The sequence below is a fragment of the Malus sylvestris genome, chromosome 11 (genome assembly GCF_916048215.2).
Source record: "Malus sylvestris chromosome 11, drMalSylv7.2, whole genome shotgun sequence".
Classification (NCBI taxonomy): domain Eukaryota; kingdom Viridiplantae; phylum Streptophyta; class Magnoliopsida; order Rosales; family Rosaceae; genus Malus; species Malus sylvestris.
Window position 1 is genome coordinate 26543683 of NC_062270.1, and position 19141 is coordinate 26562823.

The 19141-nt window shown below is 42.5% G+C and overlaps 2 protein-coding genes and 1 pseudogene across 2 annotated transcripts; all 3 read right to left on the reverse strand.

Annotated features, from left to right (window-relative positions):
* Positions 1-1285: 1285 nt before the first annotated feature.
* Positions 1286-3155, reverse strand: LOC126588955 (uncharacterized). Its single transcript, XM_050254120.1, has 3 exons — positions 3128-3155; positions 2939-3049; positions 1286-2858 (listed from the first exon to the last, which is right to left on the reverse strand). Exon 3 carries the CDS (start codon positions 2722-2724, stop codon positions 2017-2019), a length of 708 nt encoding a protein of 235 aa, XP_050110077.1. The 5' UTR covers positions 2725-2858; positions 2939-3049; positions 3128-3155; the 3' UTR covers positions 1286-2016.
* Positions 3156-3223: 68 nt separating this feature from the next.
* LOC126590332 (uncharacterized) lies at positions 3224-5990 on the reverse strand. Its single transcript, XM_050255813.1, has 6 exons — positions 4346-5990; positions 3917-4273; positions 3734-3843; positions 3569-3661; positions 3355-3498; positions 3224-3283 (listed from the first exon to the last, which is right to left on the reverse strand). Exons 1-6 carry the CDS (start codon positions 5988-5990, stop codon positions 3260-3262), a joined length of 2373 nt encoding a protein of 790 aa, XP_050111770.1. The 3' UTR covers positions 3224-3259.
* Positions 5991-10118: 4128 nt separating this feature from the next.
* LOC126590333 (protein ENDOSPERM DEFECTIVE 1-like) lies at positions 10119-11910 on the reverse strand (annotated as a pseudogene).
* Between the last annotated feature and the right edge of the window lie 7231 nt (positions 11911-19141).

Below are 19141 nucleotides of genomic sequence, written 5' to 3' on the forward strand. Positions count from 1 at the left end.
GAACTACAGGCTACGATGATCCAAGTGCTAAAAAGTATGGAGAGAATCTCCTTGGAAACCAAGGGAGAAGTGAGTAGGCTCTGTACACTAATAGGGAATCTACAGAGAAGACTTGATTTGGAGTTCTCTACTCCAAAAGGGGCTCAGGGAAGTGGGATGAGCCAAGTTGTTATGAGAAATGAACCAATCATTCCCTTATTCCCACTATTAGAAGAAGAAAAAGATAGGGGAAAGAAAAAGGTAGTTCTTGAAGGGAGTCAACCGGTGATGGAGCCAGTTCTGGAGAAGGAGCTTCCCAGCTTCCCATTATTATCATTCAATAATAGGAAGCCAAGCGAGCAAGAGAGAACGAGGTACGGAATGCCAGCTGTGATGGGAGAGACTAGCGGAAAGGAGGGCTCCACTACTTCAAATAAACCCCCACCTTATAGGCCACCCCCGTTGGTGAATAAAGGTGGAGGAACTAGTTGGAGGAAGCCCGAACCAAGGAGGGAAGCAAGTGCGGGCAACAACTGGAGCCCAAAAATCGAATCTGCTCTCCTCGGGCATAATGATATTCTAGCTACTCAGCAGCTGAAGGAGAAATTAGCTGAGTTAAGAAGGACGGTTGCTCAAAATGCTCAACCGCGAGCTCGCCCAGTGTTCAGGATCACTTACCAAAAACCTTATCCTGAATATATTGACGAGCTAAATCCATTCCCTCTCAACTTCAAGATGCCCGCATTCCCAACATTCACAGGTGAAGACAGCAGCGTGTCCTCCAGGGACCACATTTTCAAATTCTCCAATCATTGTGTGGCATATGAGGACAATCCAAATTACAAATTGAGGTTGTTTGGGAATTCATTGGCAGGGTTAGCATCTCAGTGGTACTCTCTATTGCCCCCTAACTCTATCGCCAACTAGGGGCAAATGGAGATGGTTTTCCATGAACAATTCTACAGAATAGAGCCAGAATTGACTATCAATAACCTTGTTGAAGTCAAACAATACGATCATGAATCTACTGAGGACTTCATGATGAGGTTCAGGAGAACAAGGATGAGATGCCAATTTCCCGTCAACCAAGCGCAGCTCATATCGATTGCTCAAAGGGCTTTGAAATTACCTTTGAGGAAAAGATTTTATGATGCACAGTTTAATGAGCTGCAAGAATTGGTAATTGCTGCCACGAAGTATGAGAGGCTATTGCAAGAAGAGCAACAAGTGAAGCACACTTCCAAAGTTCCTCATTTCTACAAAAATAAGGCTACAATTCATCGTGTAGAAGTGGGAGAAACCAGGCCAGAGCATGAGGGTGGCCGTGATGAAGAAGACATGGACGTGTGTGCCGCTGAGATGACCACACCTTTCAAGCCATTGACGGTAAAGGGGCTAGTCCAACCTGTCAAGGATCAGAAGGTTGTAATGAACGATGGTGGTTTTGTCCCCATAAAACCACCCAAGTACCAGAATTATTCATTCGATCTATCCAAGGCCCCTGAGATCTATGAAGAACTGGTACGGGCAAGAGTAATCTTGCCCGACAATGCCAAAAAAATGCCGAAGCCGGAAGAACTCAGGGGGAAAAAGTATTGTAAGGTGCACTATACCTTCAACCATTCCATAGTTAATTGTGTCCAGTTTAGAGATTGGATACAAGATCTTATAGTGAAGGGGAAGCTGTTACTTGACTCGCCCCAAGCCAGTATGATGGTAGATACTAACCCTTTCCCTGAGGCTCCTATCAATATGATCAACCTCATTTTACAAGAGCCACAAGAGCCAGGGTCACCATTTGGTACTGCAGGGAAAGAAAAGGGCCCAGGTTGTCCCAACACCTCTGCATGAATAAAGTGCCATGAAGGGGATCAAGGGACCAAGATCAGGTCCTAAGATTGGTGTTATCAGGGGAAGAAGAAGAAAGTAAATGAGGGGGGCAAAGAGTTGCCCAAAGTCAATTCAAAACAGTACCAAAGAGCAGAGCAAGAAGCAAATCACATGTTCATTCCAGTAAGAAAAGAGTTACAAATCATCCTATTCTAAAAAATTTACATCTTCACATAGGGTGATTATTCGAGAATGATATGTTTGCATAATGGCAAAAATCCTACTGGGTTCGGCCAAAACAGTATGGTTATTTACAAGTTGAGACCGGGCACGCTCTAACTCCGAGTTTGACTTCTCCACTCCCTCAATTTGGTTTTCAAGGGTATCTAGAAGAGTTGCTTGTTCTGCTTTAAGAGCAACCAATTGTTCCTCCAGCTTTTGGATTTTAGAAGTAACAACTCTGACCCTTTCTTTTGTCTGCAAGCTTTCTTCCATCAACCGATCAACTTGGGCAGAGGTGCTTGATTCTTTCTCCATGAAGCATTTTGCCCGATTAGCCTGTATGTCCGCTCTCTGGTATTGTTCCCTAAGGGCTCTCAGGTTCTCAAAGAAAGATAGAAAAGAATCATGTTGAGGTTTTGATAGCCGACCAGCTTTGAAAGACTCAGTTATGATCTTCTCAAAATCACAAAGAGCCTTGAGGCTGAATGAAGCGGTGAAATCCTTCTTTGCCCATTCCTGAAGGACTCGCTGTTGCTCTGAAGAAATGGGGGTAGCTGAAGATTGTTTTGAAGATTTCAACCGTGTCTCAAGCCGTCCAAGTGCTTCGAAAAGTCTGGGCAACTTAGCAGGGTTTGGAGATGCGAAAGGAGGAGGATTCTGCACTACAGCTTCCTCTAATGAAGGAATGCCCATTGAGGGGGCAATTTCTGCCTGCCCGATCTGCTCAATTCCAGAAGGGGGAAACGCAGTACCTCCAGAAGATGAGTGAGGATGAGAGCGCTTTGATTTGCGGACCAGATGGGGGGGGAAGTTTCTCTTGGAGCTTGCTGCAGAAAGCCAAAAGACCAGGTCAAGACAATTTGAATACAGTTTGAGGCAAATGAGGATTTGGAGAGATGAAATGTACCTGATTTAGCCCTGGGGTTTCACTAGGAAGAGGACTAATTCCTGGTTGGCGGGAAGATTCCTCACCACCAGCAGTAGAATGATGAGCTGCACCTGAACCTGTACCAGTGCCCTAGAGGTACCCAGAGATAACAGTATTTGTCAGTAAATAGAGCATAAGAGAAAGAACAAGAAGAAAATACTCCCATACCTGAGTTTGGTCTTGAAGAGGAGAAAGAGGTTTATCAACTGTCGGGCAAGCAAATACCCGCGAAATTGCTACCTCTGAAGCTACAGGGATATCAGGGACTATGGGTTCATTATCTGAAACCATTATTGTAGGTTATGGCTCATATACCGGAGAAGGCTGTAGAGAACGTGAGTAAAAGTTAGTTGGGAAGCAATGTACAGAAGTTCAATATGGAATATGTGACTCACCAAGTTAATGTCCTCATCCACGAAGTGCAACATAACTCCTGTGGATGGATCGAATTGAGAAGAAGGGGTTGCGTCCAGAGCAGTAGAAGAAGTCATAGACCTCAGAGGAGGGCCATGACAAGGCAAGGAAGCAGATGCTCCAGCCTAAAAATATTCAGACATTAGGTCCAGAAGTTGGAAGGTTATCCAAGAATTAGAAGAGAAGAAAAAGCACCTCTGAAGGGTCGACCTGGGAGGGAGGTAGGCTTGTCTCTCGGGCAAATTGTGGAGAGGCTTCGGGCGGAGAGAGCTTTTCCTTTCTTGCGGCCTAAGTCAAATAATCAGATTTGGAGTTATATGAGAGCAAGAAGAGGCCTAAAGAAAAATATATAAATCATACCTCAAGTTCTCTGAGGGCAGTATTTTGCAGTTCTTCGGCCTTTTTGAGCATTGCAGCTCTCAGTGGTTCCTCCTTAGAAGCAAGGATTGGTCTTTTAGATGCTTGGGGTCCTGTTCGCCGGTAAAGGAGACAATTAGATAAAGGAGAAAGGTAACAGTTTGATGAAGAAAAACAGAAACTCACTTGAGGATTGTTGCTTCTTTCTGCCTGCCTCAGGAACTGGAGCAGATGGGGCTGATGACTTAGGAGGATCGGTAGTTCTTGCTCTCTTACTTTTTCTAGTAAGAGTTGGTCGTGTGGTTTTGGGTAGAGGTACTGGATCAGGATCTGAAGTCTTAATCACAGCCGCTTTCTTTCGCTTAGGTGCTTTAATAAGTGCCTCGGGTGTTTCTTCAGCTCCTGAATCCCCAAAGGATTCTGAAACATCTGCACCCTCCCCAGCTTCTTGTCTTCCAGCCTCTGCGGCAGCCCCATGAAGAATTGCAGCATCAGCAGAGTCATCCTCGGATTCAATGACTTCCGATTCAACATCCACTAGAGCTACAAAATTCAGCAAAAGTAAGGATAGAAGGACTCCAGAAAGGAAGCAAAATCAGATTGAAAGAGAAGTACCTATCAGAAGTGACCGATTCTTCTCTTGGATCATCTCCTTCCAATTTTCAAGTTCGCCCGAGCCAGGGTATGACTTAAGTGAAAGTTGGTTGAAAAGGCGATCGTGAGTCTCTTTCAAATCTCCTCCATACTTCTTAGTCCATTTGTCTTCCCACCAAGAAGAGAAGAGCGAGATGCACTCAAAATTGAGAATTATGGACTTTCGGGCCGCTTGACTCATTACGTCAAGACTGCGTCGGGCAGCTCGGAATGTCACTTCAGATGGAGTTGGTATCCGGAATGAAGTGCCACAATGGACAGAGTCGAAGAACGGGACAGGAATGGCCTGTCTAAATCCTAACTGCCTGCTGCAAAAGTTAAGATGGTACACTTCCAAGCCTCGGTCATATCTATTGCCCCGAACTCCCCAGGCCAAGTCTCTCGGTTGAATGCAACTAATAAATTTCTCCCTGCAAAAGGGGGTAGCATCTTTGCCAGGGGCATCTTGAAAGACTTGGTCAGAAAACCAAGGATATCTTCTCAAGACCGACGCACCCCATTCTAAATCTGATCGAGTCCTACAAACTCTGAAGAAATAGAAGCAGGCAAAGGTGGAATGATCTATAGGGGCAGCTTCAGCCAGGATTCGGGCAGAGGCCACACCCTCCGGGAACTCCAGATTAGCAGCCCGAAATTCCGGAAAGTACCATTGAAGCCAAGTTTGTATCATCCATATAGGTCCATTCAAGTTAGTCTCAAATGGCTCGTCTTGAGTTATTTCGAAAAGAAAATGATAAAGATGGGAAAGGAGGAATGGACCTGTAGCTACGTCATCAAAGTTGTGAAGAGCTTCTACTAAGGGGATCCATTCAACCCTCACCCCTTTAGATTTGTTGGGAAAGATGTGCTTGTTGAGCCAGTATAAGAGGAAATACATGTGCTCCTGATCTTTATCAACCTGAGGTGAGCCCACCCCAAAATTCTCCTTTACGAAGGGGATGAATCCTTTGAAGGAGGTCTCATAACTCTTGAAAGTTGCAGAGTTATAGTTCAAAGAGAGGAAGGCAGCAGATAAACTTGAGCTTCCAGTGGTAGAGGACGGAACCCAGTCTTGAGTAACGTCCACTACCCTGCCCGAGGGCCTTAAGCCGAAAACCTGAGCCATGTTAAGAATGGTGGGAGACATGGGGCCCAGACGGAAGTCAAAAGTATTCGTGCCCGAATTCCAGAAAAGGAGGGCAGAAACAAGCAGTTCGGGCTTGGGAATAATAGAGGTCTTCGAAAGCATGATTAACTCATAAATACCATTACTCATCCATTTCCTCTTAAAAGTAGGCTCTAAATCATCAATCCATTGAGCCCAGGCATGATCGTTCATCAGAGGAAAGCCTCGACGATATGATGACCATTTGGAGGAAGAGATGCCCGACCTAGCCGAGTAGGGATTTGGGGAAAACCAGTTATCTCTAGGCATGTTGCTTTCCACCACTGAAGGGACCCGAGAAATCCAGGCGGGACCCAATGATTGTACCCCATGCACCTCAAAGAAAAGCTCGGAATGCAGACCTGCCCAAGGGCGATGCAACCCATTGAGTAGACGACGCAGAGTGGCGATTCCTTCACCAGATTCGTAAAAGGGTTGAGTTTGGCTAGATTTCGTAGTCATTTGAGGAAGTTCGAGAAGGGAATACCAAGGAAGATGGCGAGGGCCAAACCTTAGAGAAGGATTTCTTGCTGTGAATACAGGGGATTGAGGAGTTCAACCGCAAGGGGTTCGTGGGTTTTATAAAGAGCCTTTTTCAATCAATATTGGCGCCTGGAATTCCAGGCTACATATTAATTGAAGGGGGCACTGTTTTGATCAAAACTTGAACTTTGGGCTCAAGGAAGGAGATGGCCCGAAAGGAGGCCCAAAGGGAAAGATAGCCAGAACCCAGTCAAAGCCCACAAGGCAGAAAATGGCCTTTTCTGACTTGGTGCAGCTCATGAAGACCACTTGCTTACCTACCCAAAGGCCAAGTGGTGTGGACTGATCAGCTACACAGCCCATAAAGCACTTTACGGTGGCATTACATGTAAAATAGCTGATGAGTCATCACCCTCACACCACATTCGGGCAAGGCTGCTGCTACAGAAGACCAAGCCGAGTTGTCTATATAAGAAGAAAGAAAAACCAGGAATAAAGACACTCAATCAAACAAATAAATGTAAGCACAAACTCTGCTCAAAGCCAGATTTGCCTTCAAAACAAAGCTGTAGTCAGCCTTCATCCCTCTCAGGACAAGCCTTCATCCCTCGCGGGATAACCCTTCCTTCAAACCTTTGTAATAGCTCTGCTACCTTGTTCAACCTTGCTGTAGTATCGATTCATCTTTTGTAATCTCTCTCTCTCTCTATCCCTCTAAGCTTTCAGACCTTTGACAAAACTACAAAGATAGGAACCTACAAGACGAGCAACCTTACCTGATAAGGTTTAACCTTGCCCGACCTTCTTTGTCTTGTTTTTATCTTTTCAATATGTTGTATACTTCCAGTTATATGCAAGTTATTTCTAGCAATATGACTATTAAAAGGCTTTCTCAGTACTTGAATCCGATTTGAATATATCGTCAGTGTTCAAACCAGATCCAAGTCCTAAGCCCTCGGGCATGTAAATCTGATCAGTTAAAAGTCCTTGGCCTCAAGGCATAAAAAAGAACCTTATGTGGACTTAACCCATCCACGACAGTCCTTGATAAACGAGAAGTCCAAAGTTACTTGGGGCGCAAGTAATCGACCTACCCTCTAGTTTTATTTCTATTATATTATGATTACCATAGAATGCTTGAGCATGGAATGGATTCTGATGGAAAGCTTCAAGGCCTACACCTAAGGCCCCACAAAGGCATCCATTTGGATTCATTCCGTTCTGCGATCTAAAGAGTCTAAGTATAAGAATGAACTCTGATGGGAAGCCTCAAGGCCTACACCTAAGGCCCCACAAAGGCACCTATTTAGGTTCATTCTACTTCTTGGACTCAGGTAATCAGAAGTATAATAGTTAGAAAACTCCGGCAATCACGAGAACAAATGTGATGTGTTCAAACACTGGTTTAGTTATTGACGGGAAGCCTCAAGGCCTACACCTAAGGCCCCACAAAGGCACCTGTTATAACTAACACGATTTCTTGGATACATACATATATACAACTAAAATGCGACATCCATTTTACATCTGCCATGCTAAAGATGACAATGGCACGCCTGAGCACCTAAATGTTAACCTTGATTGTGAGCCTCAAGGCCTACACCTAAGGCCCCACAAAGGCACCTCTCAAAGTTAACACTGTTCTTCTCTTTCAGCCTTGTCCGACGAGCCTTGCCCGAAGAGTCTTGCCCGACAAGACTTGCCCGACGAGACTTGCCTGACAACGCCCGACAGTGAAGCAGAAGCCCGACAACAGCCCTCAACCGGCGCCAACCTCCAAGGGAGCTGTGTGCTCGTCGGCCAGGAAACATCCCCGACGGAAATTCCTGACGCGAACAAGTTGATTATTATTCGTCATAGTTTGATTCGATATATAGAGCAACAGAAGCCTATTGCGATTTAAATAGACCCTCAGACGACTTTTCTCCCACCCAAACACTTGAACAGGAGGAAAGGGGGTGGTAGGGTGTGCGTGCCCCCTCTTGTCCTTAACAAGATTGCCCCTGCCTCAGAAGAAGCCTTAGAAGGCTCGCCATGTGAAACAATCAATAAGTTAAATAGAATTTATTGACCAGTTTTGAGCTCGATTCTCTTATCTGCTGATATCGTTTGTTATAAAATAATAGAGATAATTAACTATCACATACAAGATATTTTTGGAGCAAACTAACTTCTTTTCAGATATTTAATTGGAGGGCAGGGAGAGAAAAAAATTATACTCGGATTGACTTCATCTTTTCAGTACATACATGCATGTGGAATTGCAAAAGTCAGAATTCCTAAATATAAAATTGTTAATATCAAATAGTAATTCGGTTGGAATATTGATATGCGAAAACATTTTAAGGGACAATTTGCAAAAGCCTAATGTAGGTTATAGGGCATATTGACTAATAAGTAATGACGGGCATATTGACTAATAAGTAACTAGTCTTCATGCACACACGTGACATTTCAAAGGACAATTTGGAAAAGCCTAATGTAGGTTATAGGGCATATTGACTAGCCTCACGCACGTGCAGAAAACATTTTTTAAATCACGATGTGCTATGCACGACCTACATGTTTTAAATGTATTTGTTGGTGCACAAAATCAGAGGCCTTGGAACAACGTAAATCCGACCGTGAATCTGCAAGAAATGTAAATAACACAAGATGTATCGTGGTTCACCCCAAGGTTTGGGCTACGTCCACACTGATTATGTATTTATCTGAGGGGGAGAGAGCTTTGAGAGTGAGAGCTTTGAGAGGGGGTGAGAGGGCCTAGGAATTGGCCTCTAAGGGTGAGAATGAGTCTCCCCTAATTGTGAGGGTGAGGGGTCCTTTTATAGAATAAGGACTCCTCACTTATTACATATTTGCCCCTTCCTTTATCACATAATTACATTTAAGTCCCCTGGGTATTTGTACGAGATCTAAATATGAGGCTCTAAATATGGTATAAACAGTAGTCCCCCAAGTCTTCAGTCAAGAGAGTCTTTTGGCTGGAAACTTGAAATTCAGTCCATGTGTGGGCCGAAGTAACTAGATGTTGTCTTGAACTGATGCTCAATATGAGGCGGTGCTCAATCTGAAATAATGCTCAACTAGAAGTAGCACACGCTGCGGGGCTGCGAGGCTTGTGGCTTATGTTGCCTTGGTTGGCTCAGCTTGTGGCGCTTGATGGTGAGGGAGTCCCTTTTATAGAATAAGGGCTTGCTCCTCAATACATGAATGATGGGCTAGAGTTGATGCTCTCTAATGATGGTGAGGGAGTCCCTTTTGTAGAATAAGGGCTCGCTCTTCAATACATAAATGACGGGTTAGGAGTGATGCTCGTGGAGAGGCGGTTGCTCAGCTGGCGGCGATGCTCTCTAATGAAGGTGAGGGAGTCCCTTTTATAAAATAGGGGCTCGCTCCTCAGTACATAGATAATGGGCTAAGTCCCCCAAGTATTTTTCATGAGACCCAGTTGAGGCCCAATATATGGTACATAATGTAGTCCCCTAAGTCTTCGGTCAATAGAGTATGTTGGCTGGAGACTTTAAATTGAATCCATGTATAGGCCGAAGTGGCGGTTGTTCGGAGGCGGTATTTGTATACCCTGCATTGGAGCTTTGTAGGTGAAGCTTTGCAAGTGAAGCTTTGGAGCTAGAGCTCTGTAAATGAAGCTTTCGAAGCTGGAGCTTTTGTAAATAAAGCTTTTAAAGCTAGAGCTCTGTAAATGAAGCTTTTGAAGCTGATTGCCATGAGTGATGCTCATGAATGTTTATGTTGATTGCCATGAGTGATGCTCATGGATGTTGTCATAAGTGAGGCTCACGAATGTTAACATGAGTGATGCTCATGAATGTTGACATGAATGATGGTCATGAATGTTTATGTATGATTGTCATGAGTGATGCTCATGAATGTTTATGTATGAATGACATGAGTAATGCTCATGTATAATTTGGAGTACTGTGCGTACTTTTGATCACCTGGTTAGTGGCATGAAGGAGAGTACAGGTTGTACATTTCATCCCCTGGTTGGTGGTATGAATGGCTAGTTGCCAAATAATATTAGAGTACGGGTTGTACATTTGATCACCTGGTTGGCGATAATAGCGGCAAGTTGCCGAATAATTGTGGAGTACTGGGCGTACTTTTGATCACCTGGTTGGTGATAATAGCGGCGGGTTGCCGAATAATTGTGGTGTACTGGGCGTACTTTTGATGACCTGATTGGTGCTATTTCGGGCTTATGGGTTTTCGCCCTCCACAACATGCCAGCCTATTTGTTTTGAGCTTTGCCCTTTTTTTTTTTTTTTTTTTTTTACCCTCTGATGGGGGTTTATACATATTATCATCTGATGGGGTTCATACAGATGTTTCCGAAAGATAAAGAAAATAAATTACATCATTCTGGTGGGATGTTTATTCCTTGCTTTTGCAGTGTCCCCATGTGCATCCCTTTTGCTTTCCTCTTTTCTGCTTTCTGAAATATTCTCCCAACTCCCAACGACATGATCTTTTTTTCTTTTCTGTTCCTTTCTTTAATCTCTCCACCTCCAGACACACTCCCTTGCTTTTGCTTTTACTTTCCCTTTTCTTTCTCTTTTCCTTTTGTTTTGTCCCCCATGTGATTTGTATTGGTTTCAATAGAATCATGAAAGATTTGGACTCCACTATGTTCTTGACCACACCTTGAAGGCAGGTTGAGCTTCAAGAATTGTTGATAAAGTCTTTGTTCTTTGCAAAATGCCAAGTTCTATCTGTTTCCTCTTCGCAAAATCATATAGTTCAGCAATCTTTACCGCAAGAGAATAAAGTGTTCTCAGGGTCTCTCTCTGCTGAGCTTGCATGGAAGCCTCTGCTCTTGCATTGGCGTATCTCCACTGTAGATAGCGGTCGTGGAGCACTCTTAAGGAATGTACATCTTCCAGATGGCTAGAAATTTTCTTTCCTTTCTTCATATCTGGGCCCGGCTTTACACTAGCACATGGTGAGACTGGGTGAAGACATAGACCACTCGTCTTCCCTCCGTTTGTATATGGCTTGGAGATAGCCAATGCCAATTTCTCACTGCCTTTGTCCCTGCTGCTACTTTTCTCAACGAGCTGCCTGCTAGAAACGGTTGGCAACAAATCGGCCTCAGGCATGGAAGAACGAATATCCGAAAGACATCGTGTTGTGCTGTTTGGCGCTTGACTATGATTACTGACATCCGGACAAGTGGCCTCAATAGGTAAAGACATCCCGTTAGACTGCAAGAGCTTAGCAGCAGCTGTGGCAGTTACATTGGTAGACCGCTGCTGAATGAGTCTGAACCTCGACATCTTATATAGATTAGCAATCGCCACTGGTGTGCCAGATCTTGAGGGTGTGGTTTTTGGAAGATGCTGGCTCTGCTGTTGCTGTTGGGTTCTGCCTCCTCCTTCTCCGTTCTCTTTCAAAGGCTTGGCAGGACGTTGTTTTCTATAATTAAGCATCTAGTCCGATGGGAGAAGGGTTTTCCAGATCTGATTCTGAGTGTGAATGGAGGGGCCTGTGGGCCTGTTCTCGTCGGAGCAATGCAAGGGCTCTAAGTCCAAGTGAGAATCTCAGGTTGCACATTAGACCTGGGCTGCTTGAGCCTGATACAGAAGATGACAACGGGGCTGGCGGCGTCTTCGTCCATGGGGTCGTCGGGCTTGTCCACCGAGTCTTCCTCTTTGATTTCCCCTCCTCCGATGCTTTCAACACTCCTAGTTTTGGGTTTATCGATCTCAAAGGAGTGAGCTACAGGTTCGTCGTCAGATTCCTTCTGGAGCATGGTGTAGCAAAAAGCCCAATGGGGCTCTGCCAGGATCTGCTTTTCGATTTTCCTCGATGCAATTTTGAGCTTCAAAAGCAGGTAAATGTCATCGGGGTGTTTGAGCATGGTCGACAAGGCACCCATTTTTTGATCTGGACAGGAGATCAAAAACCCAAATCGCTGAATTTGAAACCCGGGGGCGAGAGGTTAGATTTGGGGGGTAGGAATTTGATTTAATGATTAGCTTTGAAAGTTCAACTCGGTACCGAGAGGATGTGACCCGACTCGATCCCTGACTCAGTCCCCCACTTCAGATCTCTGTCTCTCTGTCTCTCTATGTCCCACTCTTCGAGACATGAAAATACGCGGTGGTAGCCGTGTTGTTGAGAGAGAGAGATGGAAAATGGGTTTTTGGATGGTTTCTTAACACTGCAGAGTCTGCGAAGGTTTTCTGGTTCTTGGGTTTCTACGGATTCACGGTGGAAGTGAAAAAATGAAAGAGAACCGACACAACTTTTCGTGTCGATTCCCATAGATGGCGCCAAATGTTGATGCACAAAACCGGAGGTCTTGGAACAACGTAAATCCGACCGTGAATCTGCAAGAAATGTAAATGACACAAGATGTATCGTGGTTCACCCCAAGGTTTGGGCTACGTCCACACTGAATATGTATTTATTTGAGGGAGAGAGAGCTCTGAGAGTGAGAGCTTTGAAAGGGAAGAGGAGCCTTAGGAACTGGCCTTCTAAATGGCATCCCCTAATTGTGAGGGTGAGGGGTCTTTTTATAGAATAAGGACTCCTCACTTATTACATATTTGCCCCTTCCTTTATCACATAATTACATTTAAGTCCCCCGAGTATTTGTACGAGATCTAAATACGAGGCCCTAAATATGGTATAAACAGTATTTATATGCGTAAATTTACAAAAGGAAAGTCAAATATTTGAAGTAAATGAATAATTTTAGATCATGCTAGAAGAAACCTCTCATAAACCAATTAAAGTAGTTGAGTTCACATAATAAAATCAGTTTCTATAGAATTTACATTAAGAATAGAGAAAATAATATTTAATAAACAATTGAATGAATCACATTATTGCTAGCCTATTGTGAGACTAAGCTCACCCCTATCCCTTAGTGTATATAATATCGTTTGTTTGAAGAAAAAAAAAAGACAGTCATTTGACAATTAATTTAATTACATTATTATCTGCGTGCGAAAGACCCTTTTTTATAACCAGCATTATATGCCTCTTAATATGTTTTGAACGTGTTTAAAAATAGAGAAAATAATATTTAATAAACAATTGATTGAATCACATTATTACTAATCCATTGTGAGGCTAAGCTCATCCCCCTGTCCCTTAGTGTAGAAAATATCGTTTGTTAAAAAAAAAAAATCATTTGACAACTTATTTAATCACAATAATATCGTTTGTTAAAAAAAATCATTTGACAACTAAGTTAATCACATTATTATCCGCGTGCGAATGGTCTTTTTTATAACCGCCATTACACGTCTCTTAAGATATTTTGAACGTGTTTAAAAATAGAGAAATTGAATCACATTATTGCTAGCCCATTGTAAATTACTAATTAAAAAACCACAAAAAAAAATTAATTATTAAAACAATATTATTAAAATTATGAAAATGCCCTTACCTTATTTGATGCATTATTTTAGGATGCCTTTGAAGTTTTTTGTTTTGGGGGCATTTTTGTCCAACTATTTTGTTGAAGCTTGGTGACACCAAAGCACTATTCACCTTTTCTTCTCTCTTTATATATAATAGATGACTACTGTCACATCCCGGCCTGGGTCCACCACATCACGGGCCTGCTTCACCACGGTAGCACGATATTGTCCGCTTTGGGCTTACCATTCCCTCACGGTTTTGTTTTTGGGAACTCACGAGCAACTTCCCAGTAAGTCACCCATCCTGGGAGTGTTCTGACCTTCTTCTCGCTTAACTTCAGAGTTCTTACGGAACCCGAAGCCAGTGAGCTCCCAAAAGGCCTCGTGCTAGGTAGGGATGAGAATATACATTTAAGGATCACTCCCCTGGGTGATGTGGGATGTAGTCACAGCCCGTTCTGGAATTTCATTTCCGAGGACGTGAAGTTACAAAATTACCCTTGGTCGTCAAGTGGGGTTGTGTGTGTGTGACTTAATTAAGTTGGTTTTTTGGGTGATTTTATTAAGTTTGGACCTAAAGTGATCTAGAGACTTAAAGAAAGTTGGGTTGTGGTTTGGTTTGGATGGATCACACACACGAGACATGTACACCCTCACACAAACTGTCATTTCTCTCTCTCACTCTCTCGTACCCTTCCTCACTCTCAGTTTCACTCTTCCTCTCTCCCTCTCAAACTCGTACGGACAAGACCCAAAAACCCTCAAATCTTCACAGATCGACACCAAAAAGGTGAGTTCTTTTATCCTTGCAAGCTTGTGAGTTCATTGGTATAATTTTTGGAACGTAGAACCTTCGAAAACTCCTGAAACCCGGACCCCTAGTTTGGAGTACTGTTCATGTGGGTCTGTGCCCCTCCCAGCGCGTAGGGGTGCATGCAGCATCGAAATTTTTTTCTAAAAATACCTCGACGTCCGTGATGTCAAGTAGGTCATTATGGTATATTCATATACCCAATTTGAGCATCATATGAGAAGTTATTACATATTATTGGTTATGTGCTTTAAATAACGTTTTTATAGTTGTTTCACATATAGGTGAGACCTATCCCGAGGACGAGCACGTTCAAGGGCGTCACGGGGGTTAGGACCCTTCGACTTACCAGTGAGTGGGCAGTATTTTCTATATTTACCTATATACTATTGATTTTTCCCAAAAATTGAATTTAAATGAAAGTATGTTTTAAAATGTCATGCATACATATATATGAAATATATGAATTAGTAATTGTTGCATATATACGTTAAATGGTGCTACAGACAGGCCAGAGCACTCCCAGGATGGATGACCCACTGGGAAGTTGCTCGTGAGTTCCCAAAAACAAAACCGTGAGGGAATGGTAAGCCCAAAGCGGACAATATCGTGCTACCGTGGTGAAGCGGGCTCGGGATGTGGTGGACCCAGGCCGAGATGTGACAAATGGTATCAGAGCCAATCCCTGGCCGAAAGTGTGCCGACGAGGACGTCGGGCCCCTAAGGGGGGTGGATTGTAACATCCCACATCGCCCAGGGGAGTGATCCTTAAATGTATATTCTCATCCCTACCTAGCACGAGGCCTTTTAGGAGCTCACTGGCTTCGGGTTTTGTAGGAACTCCGAAGTTAAGCGAGAAGGAGCCCAGAGCACTCCCAAGATGGGTGACCCACTAGGAAGTTGCTCGTGACTTCCCAAAAACAAAACCGTGAGGGAATGGTAAGCCCAAAGCGGACAATATCGTGCTACCGTCGTGAAGCGGGCCCGGGATGTGGTGGACTCGGGCCGAGATGTGACAACTACTTTAACTAGGCCTTTTCTAGAATATATGTTCGTACTATCCGTTACTTTATACTCAAGTTCAAATTCTTCCTTTAATAGATTAAAATAGTTCAAATCATCGCAGTGTCAAAAAATTTAATTTTGTGCGACGCACAATGCCTTCAATTTCAAACCTAATCAGTTATAAAATACTAGTATTATATGATCTTGTGCTATAATTAAACAAACATGTAAACGCCAAATTTAAAATTTATTTGAATGCTTGGGGAGGTAATTTTTGGGGAACCTTGAACTGGTCTTGTGAGTTTATTTCATGCTTTGCTATCATCATATTTCTGCTAGCTGTACTTTTACAAAATTGACATAAAAAAACTTTATGGTTATAAAATATATGCAAGGCATTTGGTAGTTTTGGGCAATGAAACGACAATGAATTACTAGAAGATATGGGGGTATCAACCACGGTTGTTGATGAAATTGATTTATATGAATTTAACACCAACCACGGTTGTTGATACATTCCAAGTTTTAGGAAAATTTGTTAATTAAGAAAACCGAATCTCAACTGCTTCCTCTTACTTCCTCTTACAAATTCAGAAATATTACACAAGAATTTCAATGTCAAATAGTTATAATCCTGCGACCTAGTACTACAGTCTAGTAGTATTTATCTTCACATGTAAGTGAGAGGTCTTAAGTTCAATTCTCGCCAAAGACGAATATGAACCACATTATTGTTATCTCATTATGAGGCTTAGCTCATCTCCTTCCCTTAGTGTAAATAATATTGTTTGTTCAAAAAAAAATAAAAATAAAAAAAAAAGAAGAAGTTGTAATCGTTTTTTAATAATATGTGCCCAATTATTTTTCTTCACAATAGGCTGTTCTGCATGATTATTCTAAGACTATTTTCAAGTACATTTGCATGAAGACCCTTATTGTGAAAGCCTAATGCGTAATGGGAACCCATTACCCAATTGTTTAATATTTGAACAAAGACATGAAATGATTTGCGCGATTTAATTTGTCTCCAGTGATTTGCTACCCTACAGGTTGGAAACTTCATTTAACATTAAACAAATGCTTTTGTGATTGAAGGGATCACTGATTCACTATATAAGCTGTGAATCTTTCCGTTGTCATCAAGGTATAAAATATCGATGATATCGGAAATATCGGTAGTCCAAAAACACGGAAATTTTGATGGAAATATCGAGATATTATCGATATCGATAAAAATCGAATAAAAACCACAGAAATTATAAGAAAAACTTAAAAATTTTTATTAAAATTTTGTATGATGTTTATTTAATCAATTATCTATTAGTTTATCACAAAAAATTGGAAGGAAATGCATTGCATGATGGATTTAACTAATTTAAGTTGATTATATAGTGAGCTGGCAAACATTATGAGTGTAGGAAATATGTAGTAATTAATTAAAGAAGTTTAAACACACCATAATCATTTATATATAATGAATTAGTACAATATTTTACACTTTATACATTGCATAGTAAGATACATGAGTGACTTAGTACCACATAGAGTTCCTATGAGGTTCAAAATTTTCACTATCTTCATGGTAAAATGGATGATTTAGTACCACATATAGTTCCTATGAGTGGCTTAGTAAAATGGGAGGGGTTCGAATCCCCTTGGTGTTTTTTTAAATATAGAATTTATCCTAGATAATAAATATTAGCTTTCAAGCCTTGCAGACATCTTAACGATCATATAAATATTATAGACTAAATATGTAATCACAAACCAAGGTTCTAAAAAACGTTAGGCGCTTGTCGGGTGGCGGGCTGCGGGTAAAGGCCTAGCGCCTAGGCAGCCTAGACGGATTTATATAAATTTATTATATATCTTCTAAATAAATGCTTATTTACACTAAAAAAATATACTTGTATAGATAATAAAAGAATTATAAAATACAAATCTAATACACAAAGTACATCTATCCAACAAGTTCAATATTTAGAAAATGGTAAGCATATAATCATAATGAGAAGTATTCTTGGATGATAGACTAAATTATTCTTATTATGATCATTGCGTTAGATTGAGTATAGATTAAATAACTCATATGGCATTTAAATAAAACATTAATATATCTATATATATATAACTTTTGAAAGAGAAAAGCCCACGTAGTGGGTTGTTGTGAAATTAAAATCCATTGAACCCAAGGTGAGCATGCACTCCACCTCTCACATCCCAAATAAAGTAAAACACCTTCCCAATTTCCCATTAAATAAGTTCGGTTCTCATCTTCCTTATCTCTTTTAGAAGAATCAGAACCACAAAGTGAAACAGAAAATGCAGCTCGCACAGTCGCACCGCCACACTGAAATGTCAAATACCCTCTCTCTCTCTCTCTCTCTCTCTCTCTCTCTCTCTCTATACGCGTACTTTCTCTTCCTTCATTTGCTCACAGACGGCAAAGCTGCAGAAGCTCGCAAAGATCGAAAATTGCAGATTCAGAGTTGCTGCGCGTTTGGGATTTGCAATCGCCTAGACGGGTACGGTCCACCCGAGACTTAGGCTTGCACACCCATGGCTCGCTGGACCTAGGTTGGGTGCCCCGGAGCTTCACAGAGACGAAGGGAGAGAGGGTTGACGCCAGTAATGATTTTGGTACCGTCATCGATGGGTGTGGGTGTGTCAATGGGTGCGTGAGTGTAGATCGGGGTGAGAGGGAGACTCTGTGCGAGAGAGAGGGGGAGAAAGAGGGAGTGAGCTGAGAGAGAGGGAGATGTTGGCGTGGGTGGGGAAGGGGTGGGGGGTTGCAGGGAAGGGGAAGGGGGAGAGATGGGAAGGGGTTCTGGGGATGCAGAGAAGAGAGAAAGGCGAGAGAGAGATTTAATATATCGCGATATTATTGATAATATCGCGATACATTAACGATAATTAAATGGATAAGTGTAAAAATATCGCTCTTTTAAAAAAACGATATTATCAGCGAAATATCGCCGATAATATCGATATTTTGTACACTGGTTGTCACTCACAAACAACCCTTTGGTCTTGAAGTCGAAGAGATACAAGTCCCAAAAGGGTTTAGGGTTTTGCTCAAAAATGGCATATCATTGGCCAAGCCTGGCTTATGCCTTAGCTATATGCTTGATAGCCACCAATGTAGCAGCTAGTTATGACAAGCCTTTTGTTTCTTCATCTCCACCAGTACCTGCATCTTCATACCTACCACCCTATTTCTACAAGTCATCCGCACTGCCACATTATCCTCAAGACACACTATCTTACTACTACAAATCACCACCTCCTCCATAACGATCATCTCCACTTCCCTATATTTACAAAATCTCCACCACCACCACCTCCCTCACCTCCCCCTTCTTATGTCTACAAGTCACCACCGCCTCTTCCTCCATCACCCCCACCTCTCTATGTTTACAAGTCCCCACCACCACCATCTCCCTCACATCCCCATCTTTATATCTACAAGTCACCACCACCTCCTTCTCCATCCCTTCCTCTTCCTTACATTTATAAATCACCACCACCACCCTCACCATCTCCTCATCCTCCTTATATATACAAGTCACCACCTCCACCACCTCCACCACCTCCATCACCTCCCTCTCCTTATGTCTACAAGTCACCACCTCCTCTTTCTCTGTCCCCACCTCCACTTTATGTCTATAAGTCACCACCACTTCCATCTCCGTCACCTCCCCCTCCTTATGTTTACAAGTCACCACCTCCTCCATCTCCATCACCTCCCCTTCCCACACTACAAGTCACCACCACCCCCATCACCATCACCCCCTCCTTCTCTGTCCCCACCTCCACCTTTTGCAATATTGCATAGACTTAGGCAGAAACTGAAAGCTTGGTGCATTCACCAAGGTCCAAGTGATCACTTTAATTACACTTTATGGTCACTTATACGTGGC